The sequence below is a fragment of the Lathamus discolor genome, chromosome 3, assembly GCF_037157495.1.
Source record: "Lathamus discolor isolate bLatDis1 chromosome 3, bLatDis1.hap1, whole genome shotgun sequence".
NCBI lineage: Eukaryota > Metazoa > Chordata > Aves > Psittaciformes > Psittacidae > Lathamus > Lathamus discolor.
The window spans coordinates 65128059-65155925 of record NC_088886.1 but is presented as its reverse complement, the minus strand read 5'-3'; the positions used below and the strand labels follow the sequence as shown (position 1 = coordinate 65155925).

General features: G+C 38.5%; 1 protein-coding gene and 1 long non-coding RNA gene across 3 annotated transcripts; one reads left to right on the top strand and one right to left on the bottom strand.

Moving 5' to 3' along the window:
* Positions 1–258: 258 nt before the first annotated feature.
* Positions 259–16009, bottom strand: RNPC3 (RNA binding region (RNP1, RRM) containing 3). Of its 2 annotated transcripts, none has more exons than XM_065669582.1 (15): positions 15609–16009; positions 14533–14580; positions 13823–13941; positions 12710–12790; positions 11828–11939; positions 11268–11336; positions 9608–9753; positions 8543–8668; positions 7377–7513; positions 6351–6512; positions 6070–6164; positions 5931–5989; positions 5225–5357; positions 4220–4292; positions 259–1400 (listed from the first exon to the last, which is right to left on the bottom strand). In XM_065669582.1, exons 1-14 carry the CDS (start codon positions 15834–15836, stop codon positions 4233–4235), a joined length of 1575 nt encoding a protein of 524 aa, XP_065525654.1. In that variant the 5' UTR covers positions 15837–16009; the 3' UTR covers positions 259–1400; positions 4220–4232. The 2 variants fall into 2 exon arrangements, with proteins under 2 accessions (XP_065525654.1, XP_065525653.1); XM_065669581.1 differs by having other exon boundaries at positions 259–488.
* Positions 15940–20940, top strand: LOC136009606 (uncharacterized). The gene is made up of 3 exons (XR_010610599.1): positions 15940–16182; positions 19290–19365; positions 20360–20940. It is a non-coding gene; the product is annotated as an uncharacterized LOC136009606 (long non-coding RNA).
* Positions 20941–27867: the final 6927 nt, after the last annotated feature.

The window sequence follows — 27867 nt, the reverse complement described above, 5'->3', positions numbered from 1 at the left end:
ATAAACCAAAAAACCCCATCACAGTAAATTAGATTATCCTTAGATTTTCTTATCTTTTTAGCCCAAACACTAACAGCTAAACATCATACTCAAGGAGGTGCATATGAATATACACTCTGAATCATCTAGAACATGTTGCACAGTTACAACCGTACTGTTCACCTGTTATAAAAAAAAAAAAAGGTAAAAAGCGTCTTCCTCCTCCTTCCCACTCCCTAATCCCACAACAAAAGTCAAACTGAAGAGAAAAAGGCAAAACCAAGAGAAAGGAAATAATTTATTAGAAATTTCACAAGCAAACTAACATTCATTTGTCCCGTAAATCTTATGACAGCTTAAAGATAACTGGAATCTTTAATATGAGAACATTTATACTCTGCCTTAAATACTTTAGAAATGCTACTACGCACAGTTCAAAAGTCCTGAAGATTACACTGCTTCTTCCCGCAGCTTGGTAATACTTGAAAGAGATGGAACACAAAAGGGACCTGGAACATCACAAAGGCATGTTAAAAGTAAGATCAAGCAGGAACATAGTAGTGTTATGTTTTCTTTTAATAACTAAATTGAAAGATACTTGGCATTTAAAAAAGCATTGAGTGTCTGAAAAAAATCTGACTTGATACAGGCTGTATTAATTTTATATTACAGTAAATTAAATGCTAATGTAATATGAAACCCGCAAGAAAATAAGTCACTGGCAACACTATTATCTGCAGTGCAGAAAATTATAAAAAAAAAAACCCAACACAACAAAAAGGTCAAAGGTAGCAGTGATTAATATTTCCATTCCAAATATTTCATTGTGAGATATTGTTAGATTTTCTTCTCTACTCAAAAGTGAAACAGTAAGGAACATACAAACTTAGTCAATTATGGATTGTTTCTCATATACCAGGACAACAACCTAGAATATTGTTCAACCCTCTCATATCACTAAGAACTGCTCTGCAACATTTTTAACCAATATATTATTATTATATTTGAAGAAAAACAAGACTACATCCACAGTGTGAGCTCAGCACAGCTCCACACACATTAGTGGAACACGAGCAGAACATAAGCTCATACAAGCTAATGAACTGGACCAAATTAGCAAGTTATATGACCTTTGAGGAGGAAGGTGGAGGCCACCTTTTAAGACTAAGTACACCTATTGTATCTATTCGCTCAGGACAGTCAACTCAGGGATTTTTCTTTCTCGTCTGAGAAGGTACCCTTTGCTTTTAAAGTTATCAGGTTAGTTCAGGTGCTAAAACATATAAACTCCCCACACCTACTCTATACCAAAACTTAGATGTAGTTGAGCGCTACAGGAAACATTGTACAAAAAAAGGATACAACAAGAAAGGATACACTCTGCATGACAGTATTACTGCAGTATTTACGCAGGAATGTTTCTAAAGAAGAACAGCAGAATGTGGTTTAATTTTACTTGGTTCTCAGTAATGCATACACATAACTTTATGCTACCTATCAAAAGCAAGTACGACCCTTTATGAGATTTAATGAGGGCTGATGAGTCCATCAACATTAAACTCCATATTCAGAAGTAAATACATTTTTTTGGTAACTGTAACTACTAGGACAACATCAGATTTTTCTGCCTCATTAATTCTCCTTCAGTGATCTTTGCCAATTTACAGACTCACTTTTTCCATCAGATCCAAAACCCAACCACGTTTCCATTCAACGAAGGCTTTCAAGTCACTTCTTCGCTGTGAAGAAGCTGCAAACCTCTTAACACCAGTTTCTTCTACAAAACCCTTCTCCCCAGAAAGTGTATTTAAGCTACAGAAAATATAGCCACCCCAAGCACTAACTGAAATTTCTGCTAGTCTGTCAAGAAAAAGACATTTTCAGCCAATGAGTTACACAGTATTTTTATAAACCATAAGTATTACTTTATCTACAAAGTATAAAACCTTTGTAGAGAAAATAAGAAAAAAATTACATTTACATTCATAAAGTTAACACAGCTTCTTCCTGTTTAGAAGTAACCAAAAGTTAAAAACACACACACCGCCCACTCCCCATGATACAGATTAAATATGAAGCCTCTTGAATGTCTGCATAAACTTGTTTATATGCATATTCATGTTTCAAATGAAATTCTGACATTGTTTTTCCTTACAGACTCAGCTTTCTGCCATGGAATTTTGCTTCAAAAATCAGCATCCATCAGAATATTCCATCAGGAATAGGAAAACAGTCATGCAGAAATAGGGTTCAGTTTCATCAGTAGTTTTGAAGTGAAATTAATATTTCTAATTAAACCCCATAGAGTCCTAGAAATCTGTATTAGTCTGTGGTGCGTTCTGTACTCTTTATGTGGTGCATTCTGTGCTCTTTTTAAAGGCAAAGTAATGAAGTTCTGCCCTTGACACATTAAACACTGACATCAGTGTAACTCATGTAAGACTTCCAGGTGCACAAACAAGTCTTGCGTTAAGTATGTGTTTGCTCACTCTAAAAAAAGTTTATGAGTTGATGATCAACATGATTAATAACCAATTACTTTGTTAGTTTCCTTATGTATCCTTGAAGTATTACTTAGCATGTTCAGCAAAGTCAGAATTGGATTTAAAGTACAAAATTAGTTGGAAAGATTCTGAATTCCTAAAAGAATAAAAATGTTCAGACTTGATATAAAAGGCTTTCCTATAGCTAAAACACTTCAAGCTGCTTCTTGTATTTAAAGAACCATTAGTAATTTCGTGATTTTTTTGATTAGACACTGGATAAAACGACAGAAATACAAGTGGCTTTTTTTCTAACAAGGAAGGAGAAAGCAACAAGATTGAAACATTCCCATAAACCCTTGTTTCTAACAGAATACTTTAGCCAAGGCTCATGCATCTCTTTTCAATGACCAGTACAGAATAACGCCTGTAAAAAAACGTGACCTTTAATTTGACAAAATACAGATTTCGCAAACCACAGATCAGTAATTTAAAATAGGAACTGGTGAGACCCAACAGCATCTCAGAAATGAGCAAGACAAACTCGACTATAATCTGATAAAAAAAAAAATCCTTAGACAACTGACAGAACAAGAAACCTACAACAGAAGCAACTGTTGGAAATACTACTCTCACAATAACCATACTGTGGGGTCCCCAACCAATTTTTACAAACCAAAACCAGCTGTTAACATCCTTTAATTCAAACTTCAAGGCTTCCCCCCCCAGCAAAGCTACAACAATGAAAACATCCAGATTAAAACATATAATGGATTAAGTGGAATGTTTCAGAAGCATTCAGCCTAAGCTTTGAGTTCGTTTAGTCTTAGGTGGAAGAACCTGAGTGATGCCTAACAGTAATCTGTAAGGAAGTTAAATCCCCTTTAAATTTGAGGTAAGTGATCTATTAGAGGGTGCAGATTGAGAAATGAATGCTTCTAATTTTTGCACCAGTTACTTCACATGCTAATTTGAGACTTTTCACTACTCAAATATTTTCAGGGCATGAAACCCCTGAAAGTGAAATTAGAACCGATTTTACCGGAGTTACATAAAGCAGTAAGTTACGAGTAAGTGATAGTGAAGTAAAGCTATATGACAGGAAATAAAGTTAAATAGTAATTAATTTCTGCTGAAAGTTAGTTTCCCATTAAGTTTAAACAATACGAAAAATCAGGACCTATGCATTCCATAACAAAGGAAGACTTGATTAATGCAACATTAAGTAGCACTTTCTGACGCAATACCCTTTCCTAAATCAGGATGTGGCAAGAGCACTAAGATCTCTTTTCCCAAAATTATCAAAGCCAAAGGTTCTTTACACAGCTACCAGAAGTAAGTTTATTGCTGGAAAAGTTCTTCAGGATCACTTTATAGTGTTGGGGACAGAAGGGAAGGAGAAAAGAGGCACCCCTCTTCAAAGGCAAAACTCCAGAAGATTACTAAAAGATTAATGGTCTAATTTCACAGAATTATTCTCCTTAGCTCCCCTTAGACTAACGGTTAGAGAAAATGACAACTACTCTTGGATATGAGGATTAGGGAAATGGCAGTTTCTACACAGACTAAGTAGCAACATTTTAAACTCACACCAACTACATACCTTGCATTCTGCTTTTCTACTCTAAGTGCACATTTAAGAGAATGAAATTGTATGGAACAACTCCCACCCCCCCCCCCCAAAAAAAAAAATAGAAAAAAGAACAAATAAAACCCAGCCTATTTCTTTATATTTATTTTCAGGAAGGAAACCATACCTTGTGGAGTGTTCTACTTTTTTCTTTTCCCTTCATTGGCATCCTGTTTTGGTCTAGCTGAACGAGCAAATTGCTGAGATTCTGTTAAGGACTAAAAGTGCCACTGGTAAACAGAAGTGAACTAAGAAGCAAAAAAGAAGTATGGCTTCAGCAACAGATAACAGAAGTGGCCTTTATCTGTGAATCAATTCTGGTACAGAATATTACAACAAGAGTGGCTATTAGTTAAAGATTAGGACCTCAATGATTTGCAGTATAAAAACATTTTAAGAGCGCCTGTCCAAGCAATTACAATACTAAGTAAACAAGAAGGACTAATCGGGAATGGGTTAGGTGCAAACAGAGTAACTATAGCAGGATAAGTGCTTGATATTTACAATCCTCCATCCTAACATGTTATTTTCATAACTTTGGTGTTTCAGTAGGTATTTGGGAGGGAAAAAGGTAAAAGGAACAGAGGCTGAGGTGAACACTAGCACACATAAAGGAAATAAACTATGAAACACTTAAGTGAATAAGAAAGGACTTGCAGACAAAAAAACAGGGCAAAAGTGTTGAAATCCCAACATGTTTCACAGGCCCAAAAAGCAACTGACAGTTCCAGCTGCAGAAGCAGTCTAAATAGAAACCCCTGACTCGAACAGGAGCTAGTCTTTATATTCTTCATTCTATAAGCAAGTTAAAGAGCTTACCTAATTCAAATACAATCATCATGCAAGCTCAATTATCTTTTGTATTGTTTTTGCAGGATCAAAGAGCTAAGACCAAAGATGACAATTTTAATTGTCTTAGATAAACTACAGTTACTTTCCTATTTCAGAAGGTGCGCCCCAATATATTTTTTAGTTATTAAAAAATTAACAATCGTATGCTATGCTGCCTGGTTTTCTTAAGGTACTTCCTCTTTCCACAGACTTCTAATAAGTCGAACACTACGACAGCAAAAGCAGAGGTTGACAGACAGATTACAAAGACTATAATGTAAATATCTGAAGAAAAAGATACAACCACCATGGGTTTTTCAAATAAGACATATCCATTTGCTTCGTTTAAAGCTTTAGCAGCTGCTTTTTCATTAGGAAGTCCAATGAAAGCCTGTCCCTTCATACGACCTTCTTTCATCAAACGTATATCAAACCTAGAAGCAAAATTGAGAATTGGGACTCACTCATGTTTAACCACGCTTCCACATTTCACAGTACAAATATAATCTTCATGCTTCAAGATGGAGAAATAGCAGAAATGGAAGCAGAGCCTACAAGCAGGGATTATAATACTAGGGACTATTTTGCCAGGGGGATTAATTTAGTAAAAAGTGACATTAGTCTGCAGGACAGCAAACTGATGTGCAACTGCAGTAAATGACATATGCAAAGTGATCATACACACAATCATTTCCACTGTTTATTCTGTGTCTCTAAACCCATAAACAGTAAATTTGATAATGAAAACATACAGGAAAAATAATACTGCCTTAGAATCATAGAATTGTCAGGGTTGGAAATGACCTTAAGATCTTCTAGTTCCAACTGCCCCCCTGCCATGGGCAGGAACAAAGTGTCTTCAGACACTGTTCAAGCAGAAGAATTCTATTTATGCAGAAGCATAAGAAAAAGAGTAGTTATTATTAGGTTTTGAAACCCAATTTTCACCAGTATGATAGAAGTTAAAGTAAAAGGCTTAATTTGAACTAAATACCAAATTCACTTACATATTTCGTTCCATTTCTGACTGGAAGTCAACGTATCTTCCAAAAATGAACTTGAGATCCTGGAATTAAAGGGTAGGTATAAGAGGAAAGCTGACAAAAAGCCTTTTCGATCAACACTTAAATGTACTGGTTTACCTACCTTTTCTTGAACTTGTTTAGCTAAATTCTTCACATATATCCTGCAATTTGGATCACCTGGCTCATAGTTTTTGAAAACAGAAAATTTTTCCATTTCTGAGAAAAGAGACAATGTTTTAGCTCATTTACTTACTTCATATTTTTTGCTAAGTATAAAGTAACTACATTTAATATATAAATTTAGTATGATACTTACGATACTTAATACAGGATACTTATTTAAACTGTTTGTTGCAACAAATGAAAGAGCTATTATGAGATAATTTATTCTCATAGTTGTACCTTCACTAGACAGTCTGTTTTTTTCTAGATCCCTTCTAGAAATAAATTCTGATGGTATTTCATCCTCCTCCTCTTCAGTTTCCATTTTATCATTTGAAGTAGGGGCTGGGAAAATCCTTCCAAAGCCTGTATTATTGATTTCTTCTGTGGCTGAATAAAGGTCTGAAATTTCAGCACATAATATAGAAGTGATTTGTATGTTTATATACAAGAGGATCAACAGCAAGAAAAAAAACATACACCTTTCAATAATATTTTCAAGTAGTAGACTTTGTAAAGCAATCTGAACATATCCCAAAAAAATGTGTCTTAATCCCTGGTTTGACAAACACACCCGCTCTATACGGTGTCCTATAAAATCAACTGTACTATATATAAAGCCACAGCACACGCCAGTTAAGGTGAAACTGCATCTGCTATTCCAAGACTGTATCCATTTCAATGGTTTAACTAAAGAAACCATTTATTTACTCTGCATATTACTGTAGAGTACAAGAAACACAGACTGACCACAACCCTGTAAGAAACCACCACACCTCATTGCTATTATTGCCCAGCATTGTCATAGCATATAATTGGTGTATCACAGAGGAGTCGGCAATCATTTGAATGCTGCTTTCTAAGAGCTGGAAAAGGAAAATCTGAAATTAGCCTGATACATGAAATTACACTACGTAATAATGAGAATGCATTTACAAAACATTTGTTAAAAACACCTTAACATTTAAAAGAGTGCAATTTACCATCAACCCACAGATCACAGAAGAGAAAGAAATCTTTAAAATCCTCTAGATCCTTTACTGTACCAAAGCACAAAATTCCGTGCTTCAACATGGAATAAACAGCAAATTCGACAAGACACAAGTTGGTTCTCTGAAACAAACCGTAATGTATACTATTATGAAAGATATAAAAGAAAAGTATAAAAGAAAAAAAGAAATCCCTGGCCTAAATTTCAGCAGCCTTCTACACACTGAAACCACATGAATTTAATATTAAATACATTTGAAGTGCAAACTCTCTTACCATTATTTTTTTCTTTTTCTGAATTTATCTGAAGAACTGCTGGGATGTCAGTATTAATATGGAACTCAATTTTTTTATGACCTACACGCTGTGGCTGGTCAAAGACATCTGAAGGTGACAGTGCAGGGTGCAAATTACTGTTTAAATAAAAAAATTACACGTTTATTAAAAAGATTCAGCCACTGATGACTGCATCGTCAAATACAAGATTTCTTCCAGATAGATTTTATGCTGCTGTTACAAATACATCAATTCCCCATTTCATAAATTTTACCCAATACCATTCAAGTTGATTAACACACCACGAATACAGAAGGTATGGCTGGCTGCGAAAGCAAAACCAAGAACTACATACTGAATTACAGTATACATGAATATACGTGCATATACGAATATATGAAAAACTTGGTCATCACTACACAGAAATAGTACACTGGTGCCTACTGTGCCACAGTGCTGCAGTTTCAAAACCCTAACTTATTCTAAAGCAAATCAATTTTATTTTTTTAGTATCACTCTTTTCGTACTTTCTAATTTTTACTTTGAGACGTATCCTAAACAATAAATTCAGATTGCTTGTGCCACAGCTGTGATACAAAATTGGGTTTCTTTTTTATGAAAAAGGGACTTTTGTTAGTTTGATAGCAAGAGAAACAAACACCACTTTACAGATTAAGGCTGTTGAGGAGACTCAGAGTTTAAATTACAGAAAATGTGGACCTTTACAGCAATAAAACCAAGCGCTGGGATAAGGGAAGATCAATTTCACTATCATAGAATCATAGAACAGTTAGGGTTGGAAAGGACCTCAAGATCATCTAGTTCCAACCCCCCAGCCATGGGCAGGGACACCTCACACTAAACCATCCCACCCAAGGCTTCATCCAACCTGGCCTTGAACACTGCCAGGGATAGAGCACTCACAACCTCCGTGGGCAACCCATTCCAGTGCCTCACCACCCTAACAGGAAAGAATTTCCTCCTTATATCCAATTTAAACTTCCCCTGTTTACGTTTTAACCCATTACCCCTTGTCCTTGTCCCTTCAAACTTAGGTATCATTAAAGAAGGCTTGTTTTAAAACAGCAACACTAAAGCAAACACGACTGTCATTTAGTAAAATAAAAGTCTTCTGAAAAAGTGCAAAACCCACAAAAAATACAAACCTCTGAGGAGTACACATGGGAACATTCAGTAAGTCTTTAATTCTTCGTTTTTTTCTAACACCACGCCTCTTCGTGTTTATTGGTCTTTTAGGCTGAAGGGTTGCTAATTCCATCAACTTGGTCATTCTATTTTAAACAAAATTTTAAAAAGAACCCAAGTGGTTTACATTTTATTTGAAAATACTTCATTTTCAAAACCCTTTCCCCTTCCTGAAAGCCCCTGAAATACAGATTTTCAGAAAAGTTACAAGTCTGGCTACCTTAAAACCAAAACTACATTAATAAACTAACACATAAATTGATATACACAGAGTACTTAACTCATCAAAATCAGTTCAGTGATGTCACTTCCTTCCCCAAGAATGCACCTAATTAGGACACTGAAGCTGCAGAAATGCGAAGAAGCCCCAGCCTGAACCTTTTTTAATAGCACTGTTTTCACTCAACAGGAGTGCCTTTTTCCAAATGCATGCATTTGTCGGAATATAGCATAGGGACTTTGATTTACTTTTCAGTTTAAAAACAAATTGCTTCTTCATTTTATATTAAAGATATTAAAAAAAAGCTATGATGATGCAATTCAGTCCCCAAACACTAAGAGAATCCTCAGCACACACAACCTCCCATTATTATTACTTCTAGCAACACACACTGATGTGCAAACAACATTTTAAAAGTCAGAGTGCACATATAATTCAGTAGTACTGAGTAGTTTACTCAGTAAAGCTCTGGAAAAGTGAAGAACCCAGAAAAGAAACCAATGATTGCTTCCTTCTATCTGCACTCTCTCTTCATTCAGAGTTTCTAATTTGTTGGGGTTTTTTTGTTTTTGGACATGTGAACATATGGTAATTTGCATACTATTTGGCCATGTTTCTTCTCTTGCTGTGATTGAAAACAGCACTGTCCATTTTAAGTCACTCTGGAGATTCCTTAAGCATCTAGATAGATTATCTATACTGCAAACATTAACAGATTCCACCGTCTGCTGAACTAGAAGCTAGAAAAGTATAGTCACCACTTTAAAGGAGCCCAACAGCTGGCAAATGACTGTAACATGCATACCTCTCCTTTTCCTCCTCATTATCACTTTCATATTCTGATTCATCTCCACTAGATTCCTGCTCTTCCTCTTCAGGCAAAGGAGGCTCTTCAGGAGGAAAAGGTGGGATTGGTGGAGGTGGCACAGGTGCTGGTAAATACTCTTCATACTAATTATGGGGAAAAAGTTTGTGTTTTTTTTTTTTCTTTAAAGTAACTAAACATTTTAAGAAAAAGAAAATGCTTGTTTTCCTTTACATAATAAAAACAGTCAAAGCAATAAATGAGAACATGACAAGAAGTCTTTTTTCATGTATGTTTATAGCCATCTCAATGCTATTTTGTTAAACTTAATGATTAATTAATAATGAAAAATTTCCAGAAGAAAACAAACAAACAAACAAACAAAAATCCTGCTTGCTGAAGCATAACAGTACAGGTTTTCATTTTTTAATTTGAGGAGTTAAATAAACCCCTGCAACTATAGGCCTGGGTTTTTATTCTGCACTCAGCTTTAAGGACTTTCTCTGAGAAGAATGTGCTCAAAACATGGGAGGAGGCCTAAGCTCCCAAGCCATCTGAGTTTCTACATTGAACCTTCTACCACCTATCAAAGTTACATTTCTGTTTCTATAAGGAGTGAAGACTTAATGAAAGAAATGAGTTTTTCATCAAGACTGCAAAACCACATGTAAGGAATTCCTTATTTACAAAAAACACCTCAATTTCAAGAATCCCACTACATTTGATAGGTACTTTATGTACCATTAAGTTCCATAAGGCACTGATGTCTTCTGGCATTGGAAATACTCTGTGCCCTTTAGAATCTGCTCTAGGAATTTTGAGGACTGGCTTCTCTCCTTACCATCCTTTTTTTGCATGACCATTAAATTCATAGTGCTTAATCTGGGCCAATACCAGGCAATGAATAAAATTCCCAGAGAAATCAGTGTGAATTCATTTGATAGATTTATTTCATAGTTTTGTCAGCTAGCTCCCCTTTTAGCAGTTCTGTTAGGGCAAACACAAAGCACAGTGGAACACAACCTCACTGTATCCAAATACTTTACCTAACACTACTAATGCAAGTCCTCACTTGCAGAATATTCCACTGCAATCAGTAAAACTACTCTATCCCAGCAAAAGAGCACCGCGACCACAGAGGTGGTATATCTAGTTCCCTTCAGAAACAGCTCTCCTCTAGAAAACTAGAAAAACTGAAGCCTCTGCAAGTTTCCCTCAACCCTGTCTCTGTGAAAAAACATCCTGGAGATTGAGCAAGTTAAATCCAGAAGTGCTTTATAATCTCATTGGCAATCCGAATCTAATCGGAAGTCCAACACACAAATGCAAGAGCTTAACACATCTTTGTAAGGCAATGTGCTAATGGTATTCTTTATTTCCTGCATTTGTAACATGAAGCTATAACGTCCATTTATTTTTTTTAATACTCAGTTTGAAATATTCCAGTAGTATCATACATGTATATTTCTTTGTTCTATGTATAGTTAAAAAGATTTCTTTATAGAACATGCATATCTTACCCAATTAAATGAAGCAGTATTTGCTACCCTCTAGAGATTTCTCCAATCTAAGTTTTAACCTAGATCTCCTACCATATTGCAAACATTTCAAATTGCGAATCCGTTTCACAGTACTTCAAAATGTGTATTAAAAAAGTTACCATCGGAGGACGAGCAGTAATTGGTCCAAAAGGTGAAGGAAGATTCATTTTATTCATAAGATGAAGTACCTGAAACAATGCAAGATAAGGAAGATTTCCTTTTAATCAAGAAAGGAATGAAAACAGTTCCCTGCTAGGTATTTAAAGTGGTAACTTCTGGCAGGTGTAAATCAGCATAATTTTAATGAAGATACAACTACAGTGGTTATTAAACAATGTGAAAGCCTGCACATGAGATCCAACACTAATGGTAAACATAACAACATCCTAAAAAGACTAATCAAAAAAAGTAAAGTATCCTCTCAGAATGAAATTCCCTGTACTCAGGTCACATCTAATTAAAGATCATATGCAGTTAAGTCTTCAGCATCAATGAAATAAGTTACTTTCAGTCAATGAATTCTTATTACCTCAGCATAGTAAAAAATTGCTATTGGTTAACACCATCACAGGAAAACTAACTTAATATTTACTATGACAAAAATTATTTCTGTGGGTAATTAAAGGTGAAAACTGAGATGCTTCTATGTTTATTTTTTTTTTTTGCCTTTTGTACTTACCTGGACATAAAATTTGGGCACGCTTGCCAAGGCATTTGCTATATTTGCTAGAATTGTACTTGAAGGTGGTGGATACAAATATTTGAGGCAAGAATTGATGGGAAAGCTGAGGCTGAGGAAAGAAAAACAAACAAACAAACCCACAAAAACAAAACCCAAGACATCTTAGCACCACTGTCACATAATGACTGATAGTAATTAATAATTAATAACTATTAGAGGTTTAATTATTCATTACATCTGAAATATCACTGAAATATTTCCCTTAGAACAGTTCTGGACCACTTCCATTATGCCTTTAACATCAGGAAGCAGTCCCCTAATGCATGACAGTTTTACTGGGTTTAGGCACAATGAAAGCACCAACACATGCAGAAAGCCTGAAGCACACAGAAACAATCAACACGTCCAAAACCAAAAACATAGTATAGCATGCTGTACAAACATCATAAACTCCATGCTCAAAGTGCTGGATATATTAGCCCAAAAAGAAATTTATTCTTCACATATACAAAAATGCACATGGGAGAAAAATGAACAAAAAAACCTCTGTAAAAGTCAACAGTATTCTGATGTTAACACTGGATCCTCAAACTCTTCCTAAGAAGCAATGCACCTTCTAGCAATAGCTAGAAGGCTATTATGAAGTCTCCAACTTCACATTTCAAAGCACCAGTCACTACTCAACTGTGAGGGCTCCAACTTGAAGAACTAAAATTTCTTCTTTGTGACAATTCCTACACCTATGCATGTAAAACAGCAACCTATTATGAAACGAGTGCTGCATGCTGCATTCTTTTTCAACAGTGCAAAACACTTATTTCAAAATACACTGTAAGAGAGTAAGATAATTAAGACCAAAAAAAAAACCAAACCACTAACCCATGTTCAGGTGCAATTCCATCCTCTATTTTAACACAGCTTTGTTCTTTTTTCTCTTCTGCTTTCACTTGTTCTTCTGAACTGAAAATAAATTTAGTGTTAATTAAATGGCAAAATTCTGAACAATTAATACATGCAGGTAAATAAAGCAACCAAACTTCTAAAAGATATTTATGCAGATCTAAGTTAGTCTCCCAATATTCAAACACTTCTGACTTAAATCTAATCCAGGGAAAAGAGCTAAAATTATTTAATGTTATTCTCTGTGTAGAGGCTGTATAAAACCAAAAGTATTACATTATTGGTTTGTTCATAATCAGAGAGTGGAATAAGCAACTTAAAACCTCTATATCTGATTTTAATTACGCACTATCACGTAGCTTCTATCACTTAGTTATATATTACACAGGTAAACACAAGAGCCAAACTATGCAATTTTTTTTAATTAAGTACTTGAAAGACAACTGAAACCCAAACTATCACAGCTCTTGGTCACACTAGCATTACGATTCATTGATTTTTTTATTCTTCTTTCTAAATATTACATATTAAGTATTTGAAAATACACTCAGACAATTTTATGTTTGTTCTCCTCATGGTCCAAGCTAGATACAGAGAAATCAGCTCCAGCTTAGAAGACAGTGGCTATAATATTTCAGTCTTAGATGGTCATCCTAGCAGGTGTCAATTCTACTCAAAACAGAAAGAAACATCAGGCAAGCACTGTTTACGAGCAGAAGAAAATTATAATCCTAAGGAAAAAAAAAAAAAAGGACGAAGAGTCATTTTTAAACACAGGGAACCTGTGCAACACAGAGGTCAGCTTACACAGACTACAGTCTTGTTCTGTAAATAAAAGCAAACAGGGCCATCTGCTGTGTAAAGTTATTAATAACTATAGGAATAAGGATGGGAATTATTTCATGATGATATAGAATGAAACAATACAAACAGAAGGAATGCAGTCACTTACCTATAGAACTGAACCTGCCTGTTAACACCTCTAAAGAGTTAGAATTTATCCTTTTACTTAATAGTACTAGGAAAGTATCATGAACAATGCGTTTCTTTTCCTTGGCCACAAACATAACAACTAAATTATTATGCACATACCTTTTACAGTTCTCTGAGACAGAAGACTGGCTAAGTACCTGAACACTGTCTTGCTCCTTTGCAAATTCAACAACTAAGGTGTGACCTAAAAGTTTCAGCTGATGCAGTCTTGACAAAGCCTTCAAATAATTATAATAAAGAAAGAAAGGGAAGAGGAAAAACATTAGCATTATTTCAAAGCATAATTGTGTTTTCTTTGGTTAGTAAACCATACACAGGATACAGCCCTAACTGCTTTAAACTAAGTCCATGCCAATACAGACACAGTTCCTCACCATTCCTGCCTTCACAGTCTTGTTTTTATCAACGTCTTCCCTGCTAGCAGGATGGAAGATGGAAGTCGCACAGCTATAACCACTGCAGAGACTTAGGTCATCTGAACACAGTAGCGAGACTGCAGCCTTAATAATAGTTATTACACAGCACAGTAAATCTCTGTGATTTCAAGTAACCAACCACTTGCTTTGAACTACAGACATCAGATGATTTCCATGAGCTCCTTCCAACCCACCTTTCTTATGACTCTACAGATGCAATCATTCCATCAAATCCTTCTAGCACCTCCTGAAACAGAACTCTAATATTACATTGCCTTGCATTTTATTTTCCAGAACACCAAGTGCTAGATGATGTGTAAAACATTTTAGAGCACAACTGGCAATTAAGAAAAGTGCTTTGCTAGAACATTTAGTAACAAAATTAATACAAACCTTCACAGCTGCATTTTCACTGGGGAAAGTAGCAAAAGCAGTATGTTTCTATAAAACAAACAAAACAAAATAATTCAAAGAGGTAAGAAATTGCATGTAAAATGTATATCCACAAGTAATTCGAAGTTCAAGCTTACGAATTAGAAAGCTTCCAAATAGTAACCATCTAACTCCCATGTGAATCAAAGGTGAAAGACGAGCAAAAACTCCTGCACTCAAAATTAAGACATAAACACAGGAGTTTGAGGAATACAAGAAAACAGGAGTTTGGGGATTTTTGTTTTGGGTTTGTTTTTTTTCCCCCTAGTGAGCAAAAGCTATCCTAAACTGCAAGAAAATACATACTGATAAAGAAGTTGAACCCTTTTTAAAAAAAAAAGATTTATTTCAGCACCTCTCAGAAGAACATTTTCATCAAAGTAGCTCCCAAAAGTAATACTCTTCCTGTTACAAAACTATAGCTATTGCTGTGCTCTGAAAGTTTACATGGTTTACATAACGTTTTCCCTTATTTTTTAAGTTTAAAAAAGCAAAGCCTTCCAAATTAGGCTGAATCTTCACAGAATACACAGTTCGTCTAAAATTTAACAAACATTATTACTTCTTAGTAATTACTAAGTAATTACTTCTTAGTAATTACTATCTTAGCACTACATGATTCTCTATTAAAAACCTAAACCATTAACACTGTTATAAGATCATCTATCAGGAAAATCATTACAATGAAATTAGTATTTTTAATACCCTACAAAAGAAAGCATGGCCCTGACACAAGATGCAGACATAATTTACCTGCTGGTCTACAGGAATACAAGGGTCTTTCCAAACACCATTCATCACCAAACAGATACTCATAAGTTTTCGTAATTTCGAGGAGAAAAAAAATGCAGGAATATTTCAAAGGCAGACCCGTGAAACTGCATTCGTACACCTACCAGCAGCCCCTTTCGCAGTGCTTTCTCCACAGCCTCAACCCTAACAGCAAGGCAGGCCAAAGCTGAGGCCGTTGTACACAGAACCTGCAGCCTGCAGGGAGACGGGTCGCCCGGGCCAGACGCGCCCCCGACCGCACTTACCAGCCGCCCATGGTCCGACAGGACGCGCACAGACACCGCCCCGAAGTGTTTCAGCAGATCCTCCTTCTCCGCCACGCTCAGCTCGGCTGGCAGATGCCGCACCAGCAGCGTCCGGCCACGCCGCCGCGCCAAGCCGGGGTGAAGCGGCACGCCAGGCGGGACGCCGAGGTGAGGCAGGCCGGCGCCCGGGCCCACCGTCCTCGCCTCCTCACAGCCCAAAGCCGCCATAGCAGCGCGCGCGGCCCGGAAACGAAAACACCGAGCGCGCACGGATGTCGAGAGTTCGGGTCTCAAGTCTCGCGAGACTGGCGGCGCCCGTGAATGGGTTGTCGCTAGCGGAAGGGTGGGGAGTGCGCGCCGAAGGTGCGGGCCTGGGACCGGCGGGAGGCAAGGGGAGCGGGTCAGTCAGCGTGGCTTATGTAGGGCATGGTCCTGCTTTACCAACCTCATCTGCGACAAGGTGACGTGTCTGGTTGGTGAGGAAAAGGCTGTGGACGTTGTCAGCTGGGACTTCAGTAAAGCATTGACAATATCTCCCACAATGCTCTGGAGAAACCGGCTGCTCGTGGCCTGGGTAGGTGTATTCTTCACTGGGTAAAAAACTGGCTGGATGGCAGAGCTCAAAGTATGGTGGTGAATGGTGTCACATCTTGTTGCTGACTGGTCCCTGGTGGTGTCCCTCAGGCCTCAGTGTTATGGCCAGTGTTGTTTAATATCTTCATTGATGACCTGGATGAGGGCATCGAGGGCATCCCCAGTAACTCTGCAGATGACCCCAAGTTGGGTGGGAGCGTTGATCTGCTGGAGGGCAGGAAGCTCTGCAGAGGGATCTGGGCAGGCTGGATCCAAGGGCTGTGGCCAAAGGGATGAGGTTCAACAAGGCAAAGTGTGGGTCCTGCACTTGGGACACAACAACCCCTGCAACGCTCCAGGCTTGGAGGGGAGTGGCTGGAAACTGCTCATGGGAAAGGAGCTGGGGGTGCTGGTTGATGGAGCTGAACATGAGCAGCTTGTGCCCAGGCAGCCAGGAAGCCACCAGCATCCTGGCCTGTATCAGCACCAGTGCTGTAGCAGGGACAGGGCAGTGACTGCGCCCCTGCACTGGGCACTGGTGAGGCTGCACCTCCAATCCTGTGTTCAGCTCTGGGCCCCTCACTACAGGAGAGACATTGAGGTGCTGGAGGGGGGCCGGAGAAGGGCAATGGAGCTGGTGCAGGGCCTGGAGCACAAGTGTGATGGGGAACGGCTGAGGGACCTGGGGGGCTCAGTCTGGAGCAGAGAAGGCTCAGGGGGGACCTTATCGCTCCCTACAACTGCCTGACAGGAGGATGGAGCCAGGAGGGGGCTGCACTCTGTTCCCGAGGAATAATAAACAGGACAAGAGGAAATGGCCTCAAGCTGCACCAGGAGAGGTTTAGCCTGGAGCTGAGGAACAATTCCTTCCTCAGAGGATGCTCAGGCATTGGAACAGGCTGCCCAGGGCAGTGCTGGAGTCACCGTCCCTGGAAGTATTCACAAACTGTAGACAAGGCCCTCAGTGGCATGGGTTAGTGGTTGCCTTGGCTGTGCTGGGAACAGTAGTGGTTGGACTTAAACGTCTTTTCCATCCTAGCTGATTCTATGATTATAAGCTGCAGCAGCTGGCTCTGCCGTTTCTCTGGCCCTTGTGCTGACAGGCAGCCTGATCAGCAAGCTGAGCCAACCCCATGGGTCTGCTGGGCTTTGCTGACTTGCCTTGAGCACTGTGGTATGCAGCCTGTGAGCCATTCTTTAGGGCCATCCATGTCTCTACTGGGTTATGCCTTATGTGATACACAAAATCTGTCTCAGTCAAATATTAAATAATACTCCAAAATGAGAGATGAGCCTTCCGTTCTTTCCCTCAACAGGACAGAGCTTGTTTTCAGGCCTAACTGCTTTCTAAATACCATTCTCATTAGCTTTTATCTGGAGAGACTTTTCTTTTCCTCCTGCCACTTTACCTGAACAGCAAGGTAGTAAGATCTTTCTGCTTCAGGATAGCAGCTGTATCTGGCCAAGACAAGCAGCATGGATGAAGTGCAGCCATTTTTACAGCCTGTAATTGCAGGCATTCTGCATCATGAGTTGTGAGTACAGAGGCAGTTACCAACTAGCTACTACTGAAGCCAGAGAAGCTGATCCAGACAAACCTGCCCTTTTTTCTGAGGTCAGAGGCTGTAATCTCAAAAGTGTGTGTAGGGGGGAAATCCCCAGACATGACTGATAAAAGCTCAAGTCTTACCATAAAGTCCTTAAGGCCATTTCTTTTCCTGGAAGAGTCATGATGGACCTGGCACTATATGTGTAGCACACCTAAAGGGTCTTAGGCCATGCTTATTTTCTGACTGAACACTGACAATCTGGGGAAAAATCTGGCCACTGTGGGTGGTCACAGTGGTCCCACTGAGCAGATTGGATGGCAGTCTTAAGTTCATCCAGATGGATTTGGGACAGAGTTGGAAAAGACTGGGGAAACATGTGACATTCAGAAGGAATCTAGGAGAAAAGCAAAAATTTAGCAGCAGTTTCTCACCATCAATTACTACATATTTTTTGCTGTCATTACTATAAGTTAGGAAACATCTATGGGCTTGGAAGCAGGTGGAAGAATTGGCACAGTATGCAAATGTACTTTTTGTCTTGAAGACACCAGCAGTACTGTTCTTTCTGAGTCTGTTGAAAGTTTAAAAGTAACACTGGCAGGACTGTGTATGGCTTGTGGTTTGTAGAACATCCAGAAGGTTTTCTGGGATATGCTGGTCAACATGCAGTTATAGCAGATGGGAGTGTCAGGATTGAAAAAGCAAGTCTATGGTGGCTGTGCTGCTACATCCTGTTTAAATTGGCCCGACTTCTAGTTCACTCCTGGGTAATGACATAGGAGACCTTTTTAGACAGCAGGTCTGTGAAACTCGTAGGCAAACTAAACATCCTTATTTCCCCTGTAGCTCTCTAGTACATTCCAGTTATTAATTTGCACATCAGTTACCAGATGGTGAAATAGCGATATAACTTTAAATGTGTTTCCTGTCAGAACTAAGAAACACTATCAGATTCCCAACTAATATTTCTTAAGTTGGTAAGAAATACAAGTTTGGGGAAAAGAAAACCAAGAAAGCTAGCTTTGCACACCGATGTTTTGCACACCATAAACATAAAAGCCAGTAAAAAGTTACCCACACCATAAATTTGTCCATTACTGACATCCAGTCAGCAGTGGCCAAGGGCAGATACCATCATCCAAAGTAGCAGAAGTACAACTCAGCCTGTCCTTTACAGTTATTTATAAAAGCTGCAAATAAACTGGTTTATTAAAATTTATATTTAGAAAAAATTTATATTTAGAAAAAGTACTATGTAAGATTCCACTCAAAAAAGATGAGTTTACTTTTGGATGGTATGAGTTAGTGGGCTCAGAATTTTTTTGGAAAGTACTTATTTGCATCCTGACAACAGGCTAAATATTATTATGAGAGCAGCAATGCTACTGTTTCTTGGAGCGATTAACACGCTGTTAGATCATTATCCTGATAAAGTGAGACCAGAAAGAGACTAGATGTGGAAGAAAGGCTGCAGCGTGGGATTTCTAGATCATGCTGTCATCATTATTGATCATGATTTTTTTTAATGCCTCTTGGTATTTTCTGCTGTCTCCAATAGATGTTCCAGTTGGCTGCACACAAAGGAGCTGAGTAAGGAGACAAGTAGCTGTGTTAGCATGAAGATAAAGCCCAAGGTAGTAAGGTTTGGTTTACCTTGTCTACAAAATACTGTATATCCACATACTTAAATGAATCTCTAAGGGCAACCTAATATTTTGGAACTTCTTGTATGGCTAGGAACAGAAAGGCCACCAGAAACAGAGTTTTAAATGGCCCCAAAAACTGGTTGCACAAACCACAGACAAATAACACAGTGTAATGGGGTCACACTCTTTCATTAATGAAATTGCATATTAGAATTAGTACTGTAGAACAACTGTACATTTGCATTTGCTGACTCTTGTGGTTTGGCATTCATCCTTTACTGAAAAGGAAAAAAAATAAGATTAAACCAGCAGCAACTTCAAATAACCTTAATTCAAGTTTCTTCCCCAGAAAGGCCAAAAAATTTTAATTACTAAGGAAAAAAGAAAACAAAACCAAACTATAAAAGCAGCTTGAGACATAAATGGCAAAACTACTGGGGAAAATTTGATTTTCATGGTGGCAGTTCTGTAAATTTCTTCGTATTAATATGAATAGTGTAATGTAGTAAAGTAGACTTAGAAATAAGGATACAGAAGAATACAGCTGACAAAATAATATCTTACTGCTAGCATCACATGTGCATGTTACAGAAGCTTCAGGCATGGACAAGAGCTGTATTTCTTAAGGTACTATTGTATTGGGTTTGCATGGCAAGATTTTGGTAGTGGGGGGGTTACAGGGGTGGCTTTTGAGAAGCTGCTAGAAGCTTCCCCTGTGTCCCCATAGAGCCAATGCCAGCCAGCTCAAGTAAGGACCCACTGGTGGCCAAGGCCAAGCCTATGAGCAACAGTGGAAATGCCTCTGGGATAACGTATTCATGGACAGAAAAACAAACAAATAAACAGGGCAAGAGCAATTGCAACCAGAGACAGGAGTAAGAATATTAGAAGTTCAACTCTGCAGACACCAAGATCAGTGTCAGGAGGTACTAGAGCAGAGATTTCCCTGCAGCCGGTAGTGAGGCAGGCTGTCCTCTTGCAGCCCATGGAGGTTAACAAGGGAGCAGATATCCACGTGCAGCCCATGGAGGAACAGATATCCCCCTGCAACCTGTGAAGGACCCCACACACCAGAGCAGGGGGGGATGCCCAAAGGAGGCTGCTACCCAGTGGTAAGCCCACACAAGAGATGGCTCCTGGCAGGACCCATGGCCTTGTGGGCAGAGGAGCCCACGCTGGAGCAGGTTTGCTGGCAGGATTTGTGACCCCATGAGGGACCCACGCTGGAGCAGTCTGTTCCTGAAGGACTGCACCCTGTAGGATGGATACACATTGGAATTTGTGGAGGACTGTCTCCCATGCAAAGGATCCCCCACTGGAGCAGGGGAAGAGTGTGAAGAGCCTTCCCCCTGAAGAGGAAAGAGCAAAAGTGAGATCTTATGAACTGACCAAAACCCCTGTTCCCCATCCCCCTGTACCACTGTGGGAGGGGGTATAGAGAAACTGTGAATAAAGTTAAGCCTGGTCAGAAAAGCACGGGAGGTTTTTTCAGATTTGTGTTTATTTCTCATTATCCTACACTGATTTGATTGGTAATAAATTATTTTCCCAAAGTTGACTGTTTTGCCTGTAACTTCAACAGCTGGGTGATCTCCCTGTCCTTAGCTGGACCCACAGGTCTTTCATTATGTTCACTCCCCTGTCCAGGTGAGAAGGGGAGAGACAGAGAAGCTTTGGTAGGCACGTGGGGTCCAGCCTGAGTCAACCCACCACATGTGTGTGCTTAGCTATTAAGCATACACATAACCTCAAAGAGTCTTCAAAATGATGGTTAAATGTCATTTCACTTGACTTTTACGTTTTGTGGAGGATTTTATTTCCATTCGGGGTATATCTGAATACAGTTAAAGAAAAAGCAAGGAAGACTGCATGCTGTGAACAGAGAAAGTGCATATTTTAAAAAACTTTATGACAGGTAACTGCTTTCCTAGGCTTTCCCTATGATGCTCCTTGAAGTCTAAGTAGCAATTTTCTTTATGCTTTTATTTTTATTGTCTGAATCAAGTACCAAAACAATGCAAAATCCTTAGAATTCTGCTTTTTGTATTTGATCACTGGATGGTGCTGTGACTCTTATTTGCAAACGATACTGTGCTGTTAGCATTTCGGTGCTATCCTTTCATTTTATAGAACTCTGCAGCATTTTCATATATGAAAAATATTTCTTCCTTCTTACATGCGTTGTAGGTCTTACTGTATATAGATTAGTTGTATTTTGTACAAATCCATATACAACACACATCAGCAGCTCTTTCTCCTGATACTGAAAATTTCACATGATTCTAGAAGCTGTGCATTTATGTTTTGTCCATAGCTGCAGATCCAGACTGCCCTGAGTAAAGATTTTTGCAAAAAGTGGAAAGTATACTGAGAAGAAATATGATATTTTTAATTCAGATTTGATTTATCTGTTCTACATAATTATTTAGAATGGTGTTTTACTTTGGTTTATAATTTAATTCCAGATGCAGCTACAGCATGAAGGATGACATTTCTATTTTGCAACTCTTGTTAAAAATTATCTTCTCTTACTTAATTCTATAGGCATTATTTCTGATATCTGCTGCCATAAATAATTTCCCCTTTTTATATTAAGAAGGGCAGTGGTTTGAGCCACACTGTTGGGTCTTGTAGCCAAGAGCTCCATTAAACTTTCAAAGATGACACCATTTTACTGATTATTTTCTTAAAATGATTTCAAAAGAGCAAGCTTCTTCCACATGAGCTAATTGTTTTTCACCGTTTGCCATTTTTATGAAGTCCTACACACACTTTTCTGCAGTTATTCTTCCATCTTATGGGAAATATTAACTCCCATAAGGGTAAACTGATTGCAGCAGACAGGCTGCCTCCTGTATAGGAGTGTTAAAGGCATGGCTCCATTCAGGTGATCTCCATATGTCAAAAACGGTGCAGGAATTAAAACAGGTTACACAGCTCAGAACAGCCTGAAACTTAGGTAATCACCTGTCAGCTCTAGTGTAAAAGAGGTTTAGAACTAGCTTTATATCAGCTTTTCCCAGTTCTAGGCTTGCATGTAACCTACTTCCACCAGTCAGAGATCTGGATCCTATTTTCAATATGTAAGCAAGGAAATTACACTCTTTGAGATAAGCAGTACACAAAGCCTATATTGGCCTTGCTGAAATAGCATCTCCTGGTCACACTGGAGTCTAATTGGGAAACGGCTACACTGCACTACAATCCCACCTTCTCCCTGACTTTGTTATATCCACAGCAGGCTGCAAGCTGAGGTATAGCTCAACATTGTTTTAAAAAGTGAGCTTCCTTTTTACAAACTCACTAATAATTATACTGAAACTGAGCTCCTGTCACAATAGGCATGCTAACTCTTGTTTTGGTGTATGTCTTCAGTAAATTACTTTGAGGACATACGTGTCCTCATCTGTCCTTTATATAAAGGACACCAAGTTGCAATAGTTATGCTAAATATATAGGGTATTGCTCATTTTACTTCCAGGAATAAGTTTATTGGCTCCTTCAAGGTCATCCAAACCTGCCTTCCAAAAGTCATTATATACTTATGTAGGCAATTAGTACATGAAGTAAAAGTCCTTAAGTGAAAAATTTGCCATTAAGATTTGTTGAAAATTCCATGCCAATAGAATGACAGTGTTAGGGACCTCAGATCTACAGAGCATGCTTATACAGCTGCAGCATGTGTGGAAGTAACACATTCTAACAAGGCAGCACTACATAAGGCTTCCTTCAGGCTTAACCAGAGGTCAGTCTTAGACTCTTAAGAGACCAGAAGCAAAGACTGAAGCCCACTTCTTCCACCCCACCACTGAGCAATTCAGACCCTTGTTTTGCTAATGGTCCCACTGATATCCAGGTACTGCACAAAGTATTTATTCAGTGAGGACATCATCATTTTACAGCATTCGACCTGGACTTTGTCTGGTCTTCAAACTGTTGGCGTACAACTGTAAGGATTAAAACTGATACAAGAGGTTTCATCACCAGAATTTCCAGTTACATAAATCCAGATATTTCCCAAACCCTGAAGAGTCTTGGGTTGCACAGACTATTTTGTTTAAGTATGATTTTATTTTTTTAACTTTGTGTCTCAACTATTTTTAGATGCTAGTAGGTATATCCATTTCTACTCTGAAAACTTCATTGGTAAGGAGAAGCTTTCCTGCTGTAAAAAGAATTTTTGATGACTTCAAGAAATCATCTGGAAATATACTTGAATTACAGCAATTTAAATTTAGTATATATTGGAGAAGAACATGCATATGACATACTGTGGTCTAGGGAACCACTGAACTTCCCTACTGTTAGTTCCTTAACTAAAGGAGAAAGACAGGACGTACTGCTTTTTTTTTAATTCTAAAGTAGCCTTTGTGCCTGCTGTTATAAAGTGGTGGAACAAACAGGAGCAAGGCATTGTTGAACACAGCCTTGGGAGCAGAGCAGTCAAGAGGTCATAATAATAGCTATTTTGGCAGAATGATAATGGAGAGAGCTTTGGAACTGTAAAGACATTGGCTGATGTAGTTTGATTCCTGTCATAGTCATAGGAAAAAAAAAATGGAAGTCATACCTAGCACTTTCACTTTCTTCACCTAGTGGAAGAAAACTACATGGTCTCATGTTAAGAAAAACGTTTGGGAAAATGCAAAAATGAATATGGGGGTGACGGGTGGAATTTCTTCCATAGAAGTCTGCTACTGTGACAAGAGGAATAGGAGGAAGCTTCTTGAGGCTTCTTTCATGCTCCAAGTCACTATTCCCAAGAGCTGTGCAGAGACAAACCTCACCACTGTCCCTGTATGGCCTTAGTCAGGTGCTGTTTGAGGGTTTGTTTTGCAGGGGATTTTTGTTTAGGGTTTTTTGTTTTTTTTTCAATGTGTCTTTTGTTTGCAAATCAATTAGTGTGGAAATTACACCACATTACTGAGCAAACAAGGCCTGCAAATAAGGGTTTGCAAAATCTACTAGTAATGTTTCTGATTTAGTAGTCCCTGATAGGAGGAGCAAAGCAGCAGATCCTTATTTACACTTTGCATAAGCTTCACTTACTGAAAGTAGTTTCTTATCTGTGCTGAAAGAAGCATGTCTGTCAAACAGCACATTAACTGGAGAATGTTATTCAAGGCCATTACTCATTCTAGATTCTTTGCCCAGAGGAAAAACAAACCAAAACAAACATACACACAAAACCCCCAACACATTGTCATTTTCCTTTCTATTCATTCAGCATAAAATTTGCTAAGACAAAGTTACATACAAATTTTAAGAGCGTGGAGTTTGCACACGTAAAATTCTAAATTCCATTTAAGGGAGGGGTTGGCATTTTGATGTCATCAGCCACACTTCCCTCTCCTCCCTCCCAGTGCAGTGACCTTTCTTGGACATCCTTAAGAGTATAGACCAAATTATTACTTATCTTCTAACTCACAAGGTTTTTCTTTCCCTTTTTCACTTATTCTATAAAATGATTCTGATGTATTTTGTGAGAAGGTCAATTTCATTGATTTAGAGACAGATCAAGTCATGAAACCATTTTCATTGAGGACAGGCATGAAGTAGTTCTTCTGAAGACAACCTCTAGGTATTTCCTAGAGGAAGGAGACAGAGGGTTTTGAAAAAGGAGCAAGAACTTGAGAAGAAAGGTATGAAATGAAAGGCAAACCAAAAGTCAGTTGGAAACCTGAAGAGATAAAGGAGCAGAAAACCCAAGCAGGAAAGATTAAACATAAGAAAACTTACTTGCCACTGAATAATGAGAAAATACACTTAAGACTATAGACAAGCCGCACAAAAGTAAGCATCAGGAAACAGCACTGGCCAGTGTCTGTCTGAGGGAAAGCAAGCTACCAGCTGAGCATAATGAGCAAAGTTAAGCAGGACACATCCAGAGATGCTCACCATATCCAGCCAAGAGTCCACAGCAGAAGACAAATTCATTGTGAAAATACAAGTCTGAGATCAAGGGAGAGAGTGCAGACACTTCCTTTTTTACATACTAACTTCCATTTTTGCTGATAAGTTTTGTAAAAATACTGTCAAAGCCGTGGTCGGATCTGAGCTGTGGTCAGGTGTGGTCATGTAGCCCCCTATGGGCTCAGGACCCCACTTCCTGCTCCTGCACCCACTGAGCATCACTATGTGGGTGGGACAAGAGTTGTGCACAGGGGGAGTTTTCCCAGGCTTTTGTCTGTGGCAGGAAGATTCCAGAGGCTGTGGGCTTTTGTCAGGTCCTTGTCAGGGCTTTTGTCCGGGTGGGTGTACCTGCCACACAGCTGTCAAACATTCCTGTATTTTGGTGTCTGCAATTCTTACAATTGTAAACTATGCCCATCTTGGAGGTACATTTTGAGCCTTGAGCTGTAACTCTCATTTACTGTGAGGTAAATGGGTAATTTAGTACAGTAAAATACACGTCGTTTCATATTTTTAAATGCAGCACTGTTCTGTCCATGTAAATGCACCTAGTATGGGCAAGACTAGGTAGAACTGAGGAATGGTCTGGACTGGATACAAACTAGACTAACTCCAGTTTTGCAGAAGGGATATGTCATCTGCATAAATCGAAGAGATGCTGAACAGGCAGCATTAAAGAGATTAAAGGGAAATTTTTCTTATTCAGAAGAAGGTATTTCCTACTTGAGTGCTGAAATCGGTATGTTCAAGTATTTCAAGGATACTTGAAGGGGACCAACTGAAAAAAGTTGTAATTTACAGCAGGGAAATGGAACTGGTATTGCGTTGCTTGGTTTTTATAATATGCTTACACTTGAGTGCTGTACAAATAACTCTTTGCCCCTTAATGATAATAGATTAAAAAATAGTATGACCCTTATTTAATAATGGAATGTCAGTTTTTCTAAAGATTATTCAGTATGATTTTTTTCCAGGCAACATTCCTGCTAAGAAAGATTAATTTAAACTGACATAGCATAGCCAAGCTCCTGAGTCACATTTCTGCTTTCAAGAAGCAAACTTTTCTATTTTATGGAATCTTGCAACATTAAAGGTGAGTTTATATTAAAAAATTCTGTTGCAAATAGCGGTAACACATTCTACTTCCCAAAATGACTTTGCTAAATAAAAAGCTACAGTGACCTTGACATTTGTAAATCCTTTAAGATGCAGCGTCTACCCTCAGGATATGAAAATCCATTTTAGAACTGATTTTTATGTTTGGTACTAATAGGTACCACTCTAGCCAATTTAAAATTAATTTGGTATTCAGGAACGATGCTTCAAAGTATGCTAAAAAATTGAGCATATATCATATGGCATTGAAATGAAGATGACATTAGTAACTAAACCCACTACAAGTGCAGGTTTTAGTTGTTTTCTTTTGCGTTTACTTTGTGTGCATTACAAGCATATCACTGAAAGCTGAAGACTTCACTCCTCACTTAGGTAATATTCCCACCGAGGTCATGTAATGACAATGGAACTGGATCTGAAATGTGTAAATCTAGAACGAATATATTTCTTACTGTTTTTTGTCTGTATGGTAAAACCATAATGTGTAGTTGTCATGCAGTTGGACTAGATGATTGTTGTAGATCCTTTCCAACTGAAATACTCTGTTCAATTCTGCAATCTTTATAAGCAAAAAGGAAGTAAAAGTCATGGCACAACCCAGCTGTCTGGCCTGTGCTACAGGCTGTACTTCCAGGAACTAAAGACTGCCACAAATGCCAGATGGCCTCCCCAGAGAACATAGAAGACACTTCGGCTTTACATACTGTGTATTTGACAAACAGCAATAAGAAGCAAAACCAGAATCAAACCAAATCATTTTCTTTATCCAGATCCTAGAAAGCTAATCACTGCACTTTATCCAAGAGGATAAACTGAGAAACTGCCATTTGTGCCCGACATCCTGTAGCCCCTTTTATAAAGGCAGATAAGAGCACTCAAAGTGTATGACTAAAAGCATCTTATCAGCCACTGTAATTCAAAAAATTACACTAAATGAACAATTTCAAACCAGAAATAGGACTAAGCCCAATTTAAAATTACTAAGGGCTGTAAACCCTAAGACTTTTTCTCCCAGGCTCTGGGAGTACAACGCTGAAATTCAGCCCACCTGGTTCTTGTAGTCAAGGAAGGCACTGAATTACAGTGCGGACATATCTTTAAACCAGCATACTACTCACAGTAAGAAGTTATGTCACTTGAAATGGTGTTACAGTAGTCTGCTAACAAATGCTTTCCTGAGCAGTTATAGAAGACTGAGGTAAACAGAATAACAAGCTGTGAAAACTGGTGTTAGAATCAGACTTGAAAACCACAATTCAGCTTTTTTATTCTTTACATGATTTTCAAATCTATAAAGTCACCATACACATGAAATATTAGTGACACACAACTGCCAGGAGAGAAATATGAGCTTCCTATGCAACCCAAAGCAGAGTAAAGGAAATGTTATAACAAATAGTGTGGCCGGATCCCCAGTGTTAAAAGGAGCATTCTAATGTATTATCTGGAAGTATTCTAATG